The following is a 5,398-nucleotide window of genomic DNA, read 5'->3' on the forward strand; positions in this document are numbered from 1 at the left end:
AATTGGGTTTGGAGAGTGAGTGATATGACTTGAATGATCCTCCAAGCTTGTTGGATGCTTGAGGATAGAGATTATGGTTAAGGTGGCTTGGGCACACCTCAACATGATCAGAGGGTCTTGAGCTTCATAGATGAACACCATGCCTTTAGTTTGTGGAACATTGTGGATCATTAAGTAAAAATGCATATGAGATGATATGTGTGGGATGGATGCTCATGAATTAGGGTTATAGAGGATGATGTGGAGGTAGGGTAAATTTGAGGGTATGATAATATGCAGGTTGAGTACCACTGATAGTGTACATTGAGGTGTTACCTCTTGTTCCTAGTTGGCACATTTCATTTTATGGACAAAAATGCAACCTATGTCGATGTGGTCTATCTTAAGTACTTCATCGACTTGAAGGTGATTCATGAGTACAACTGAAGGCCACCTGTTTGGTCTACCTGTACTCGAAGCTAGGCAAGGATTGTGTTTGAAAGACAAAGCAAATGATAAAGAGTTGCACGTTACTTACGGTAATTTACTGCTACTAATATTTTTATAATTATTTTGTTACACTGGTTATTAATATTTTATCTGAAATATGTTAGAACAAAATTGGTTTGTACCATATCTTTAAGGTTTTAATGATAACAAAGTATTATAAGAATAATAGGGTATACTAACAAATGTTCAAGTATGCAAGGCCATAGACTAAAATTTCTGAAGAGAACCTAGTACTAGTACTGAGTATGTACATTCAAATAGAGGCTAAAGATCCACATTCTGAAAGATCAGAAGCTGAATACCAGACTCTAAAGACTCGGACTTTGAATGAAGTTAACCTATTAAGAAAGTAAACCTCTAAAGACTCATACTTTGAAGGATCAAAACCTGAAGACTATGAAGACTCAGACTCTGATGTCAGTCAACACAAGGATCAATAAGACTCTTATAGGTCACTCTCAGATTCTGAAGTCAATAAACACAAGGATCAAGGAAACTCTGACATGTCACTTTTAGACTCAGAGAGTTATTTGTCTTCTTCTGATCACATGAAGATTTAAGCAAACATCTTCACAGAAAATTGGAATGCAATGAATAATTGATCTTGAAGCAAAGGAATTTCAAATATCTTTTCAAAGAGATTAATCATATCAAGTAATATTCCAACGTCTCTGATCAAGCTTCTCCAAGACTCACTTATGCTCTTCAATGACTCTTTTATATTTCTCTATATAAGGAGCTGAAGACTTGAAGAATTGATAATGAACCATTGACAATAAAAGAGTTGTTACTACGTTAAACAAAAAGCACAAGTTTAACTTAGAATTTCTTAACACTTGTATATTCTAGAAATTCTTAAGTCTTAAAGAGTCTTATTGTATTGTATTTTTTTTACACCTCTGATTATACATCAAGTGTAAGAAACAAATAATATTTTCTTTGTAAGTTAGATTGTAAGAAGTCTCTTGCTTGTGTGCTTGAGAATTTGAAGTCTCTTACTTGTCTACTTGAGCATCTCAAGTCTATTGCTTGTGTGTTTGAGCATTAGAAGTCTCTTGCTTTGTACTTGAGAAATTGTAATCAGTTTTGACTATAGTGAAATCACTTAGAAGTGCAAGGGGATTGGACTATTCTCAATTTGTAGGAGGAACTAGGATAATTTTTTGTGTCTCTTTTTCTTCCCTTTCTACCTCTGAATTGTATTAATCTATTGCTAAACACTAACTCTGATTCAGATTCTAGACTTTGTGTTCAGAATCTGCTAAGAGATTTATAGAAAAGAAAGAAAAAGCTAACACAATTCTATGAGTGCATTATCCTCTTAAGAAATATTTTGAATGATGTCAAAACTAGGACACTTAGTATTTGTGTGTATTGGATCTTATTGTCTATGTCTAGATGTGCATTATCATATTAGAACACTTAAATTAGGTTCGATACGCTATTACAAGTCAAAATTATGATTTTTAATGAAAAACAAGTCTATGGGTCGATACATATTGAAGGAATTGATCTTTTTATTTATGAAAAACAAGTTTATGGGTCGATACATCAAATCTATGGGTCGATACATACTGGAGGATTTTTAAAAATAAAAATTATGCCTTCAATTTATCGATACATATGTATGTGTGATTGATACATAATGCGTATGAGTCGACTCATCTGTATGTTGTTTCACTTGCACACATCTTTCACTAATTTCAGCTAGTATCTTGATCAATGGCAGCCCCGTTCTTTTGTAAGGAATTGAGATCTCTAAAGTTGAGATGCTCAGGCCTATAGTGCCATATCCACTTTTATGGACTCGCCGCTGTAACAAGACACCGTAACCTTCAAATCAACCTTAAAAGTTCTACTAGTAGCCATAAGATCTTTTAGGACCAACAACCCGTTTGCATCCATAACGTGTAGCGCCTTAGTTCTCCATGTGAATCTTATAACCTTTCTCAAGCAGTTGACCAATACTTAGAAGATTACACTTGATTCCTAGAATGTATAACACATATTTGATCAAGGAATGTCCCCTGTCCTTTCTGATGATCAAAACATCATTGATCCCTTCGACCGCTAAAGTGGTGTCATCCACGAACTTCACTTTGTTCTTCATGGCACGATTGATTTTAAGTTTTAACAAACCAATCATTCCTCCCCTTCATATGAGTAGAACATCCGGAGTCTAAATACCATTTATCTCTGCTTTGAAATGATTCTCTCACAATCAACATTACATTTTCTTTTGCTTGTAATCGATTACAGCTTTATGTAACCGGTTGCATCATGCTTCTGCAGCATTTCCAAAACTATTGCTACTGCTGTCCCGCAGTCTGTTGCTACTGCATTCTCCGTCTGTAATCATGACCAAGAGTTTGTTCTCCATATTCTGCTTAATGTGATGTCAACAGTTATTTAGCAATGCTCTTACTTGATTCGGTTTTTACATGAATTTTGTGAAATAGACAGTTAACGTGGTATTGCCTTGATGCTTCTAAATCTCTGGTATTGAATCTTCTGTTACTAGCTGTTACTACATGTGCAGATGTCATAGTAATTTCATGTAAAGAAGAATGGAGAATAAGATTTACTCTTTAATAATTTCATTGTATTTATAAATGCACAAGTAGATGTATATAATATACATTGATAAATGTAGCTAATAGCAGATAAATGCACAGTCATTCACATTTTAGCTTGATTTACATAAATATCAAGTCAGGAACTTAAGCAGTAGGGTAAGATGCTTGCATTGCAATGCCACATAGTCCTTCAGCAGCATCGACTCCCCTTTGCATCCTAATGTATCCTTCTTCTCCCCAATCAGCTCCCCATGAGTTCTTAACCAACCAATACTTGCTTCCATCACTATCGATACCAAAACCCACAGCAGTGACACCGTGATCGAGCTCAGTTCCACATGAACCAGTAAAAACACCGCTTTTATAAAATTGAAAGTCGGATCCACTAGCATCAATGGCTACAGAAATTGGTTGATTTGCAACAGCTTTTTGTAGTGCCTGCTCATTGTTTGCCGGGACATCTTCATACCCAGTAATGGTAGCCGCTTGGGTGGATGCTTGGTTTGCACTGCACGTTCCATCAACGCCTTGATAGGGGTATTGAGCTTCCGTGCTGAGTCCATGATTTTGAATGATGAATTTGAAAGCATCATCCATAAGACCACCCTCACAACCTTGGTCCACACCTTTTGTGTCGCAATCAACAAGTTCTTGTTCTGATAAAGAGATCAATTTTCCTGTACTCAACTGATGAATTCCTTCTGTTGCCGCAACAGCAGAAAAGGCCCAACAACATCCTACAAAAGGTAAAGTTATATTAGCTAGAATTTGACAAAAATTCAATTTTTTACCACATAAACCTCAATTGAATGCATTACTTGTTAGATAGACACTTACCGCATTGGCCTTGATTCTTCACTGGCGTCACAGCTCCTTTCTTCCTCCAATCAACTGAGGATGAAATTACACTTATATTTTCATACTTAAAAGTAGTTGTCCTTGTGATTGAGGAGCACATATGTCCTTTGAACTTGTTTCTAGATGTTGTGAACTCCTCATTGGTGAGGTCTGCAAATTGGTTAATGCCTAATTTGTATGATTTCTTATTTTCAGCATTGTTGGATGCTTCAATGTAGTTTACATTTTCAGTGAATATCTTAAGACGTTTCTCCATTTCTTGAGGATCCTTATAGACTTTGCCATAGTGACTCATCCATTGTTGATGCCTCTCATATATAGACTTGTCTCCAAGAGTGCGAGAAGTGACTTGAATAGCCAACAATCCCAAGGAGAAAAGCAACAATGCAATACTATGATATACTTGATTTTTGGCAGCCATTATAGCTAGTCAAGTGTGACAAACAACTGCTTCTTAAGTTGATTAGTTAGCAGTTAAATGTGAGAAAGATTTGTGGTGCTTATACTTAATAATCTTTCTGGTATTTATACTTTAGAAATTGAATAGTAACATTCTTTCTAGTTTTTAACTTAAGCTTAAAACAAATTTATATTAAATAAGTAGTTACGTATTCGGGAGAATTTTCTGAATGAGACCTTTGTTTGAATAGGTTGGCTAAAAAACTGATCCAAACGACACTTTGTCCGTTGCTATTATTTAGGATTATAAAAATAAAGGTTTGCCAATCACCAATTTGCGCATGAACGGTCGTTTGTTTTTGAGAAAATAGTTTGAAAATGAACAGGTATCTACTTGAAGTCTTACGTTCTAATAACTATAAACCAATAAGCCAAAGGAAAAACGGATTGTCTTAACGAAGAAGAAGAAGACCAACAACACGAGTGAAGCAATTAATTTTGTTCGGAGACGTATCTCCGGATGCACCTAAATCATATAAGTCCTTCGTAATTCGGCCGCACATTTCATATTTTTCAAAAATGGATCCAGAGATACATCTTCCAATATTATTTGGATGTATCCGGAGATGGATATCCGTAACACCTCATGAATTCTTTCTTAGCCGCTACATTGTCCTAAATTTGATAATTTTTTTAGGTCAACATATTTTAGATCATTTAAGGCCATAATTTAGAAGGAAAACACAAAAATTAATTGCTTCAATTATACTATACAATTATGAAAAGAGACATACAATTATCATAACGTACCAACCATACATAATTTGTTCCCAAAATACAAAAAAAAAATAATACAACCAAACATAAACTACTGGGTATGTCTAATTCCCCGACTTCTCATCCGTCTATACTGCAAGGCATTCCTTGTCTTGACAATCATGTCTTCTACGAGGGTCAACTGAGGACTACCTTCCTAAAAAAATCCAGACTCTATGTTTGATCTCCTCATATCCACAAAATGCCGACAAACCACCGCGATGTCCTCGATGTCGTCATCCCTAGCCTATAGTTTCTTC

At 35.4% G+C, this 5,398-nt stretch overlaps 1 protein-coding gene across 1 annotated transcript; it reads right to left on the reverse strand.

Moving 5' to 3' along the window:
• Window positions 1-3,147: 3,147 nt before the first annotated feature.
• LOC127106930 (senescence-specific cysteine protease SAG39) lies at window positions 3,148-4,428 on the reverse strand. Its single transcript, XM_051044224.1, has 2 exons — window positions 3,903-4,428; window positions 3,148-3,802 (listed from the first exon to the last, which is right to left on the reverse strand). Exons 1-2 carry the CDS (start codon window positions 4,342-4,344, stop codon window positions 3,210-3,212), a joined length of 1,035 nt encoding a protein of 344 aa, XP_050900181.1. The 5' UTR covers window positions 4,345-4,428; the 3' UTR covers window positions 3,148-3,209.
• Window positions 4,429-5,398: the final 970 nt, after the last annotated feature.

The sequence above is a fragment of the Lathyrus oleraceus genome, chromosome 7 (assembly GCF_024323335.1).
Source record: "Lathyrus oleraceus cultivar Zhongwan6 chromosome 7, CAAS_Psat_ZW6_1.0, whole genome shotgun sequence".
NCBI classification, from domain to species: Eukaryota; Viridiplantae; Streptophyta; class Magnoliopsida; order Fabales; family Fabaceae; genus Lathyrus; species Lathyrus oleraceus.

What these genes read in the sequence shown, in the direction of transcription:
- LOC127106930 (XM_051044224.1), bottom strand. Translation starts at nt 4,344, where the DNA reads ATGGCTGCCAAAAATCAAGTATATCATAGTATTGCATTGTTGCTTTTC. An exon ending in GAAGAATCAAGGCCAATGCG is followed by an intron (nt 3,803 to 3,902) that starts GTAAGTGTCTAT and finishes TACCTTTTGTAG; the next exon opens with GATGTTGTTGGGCCTTTTCT.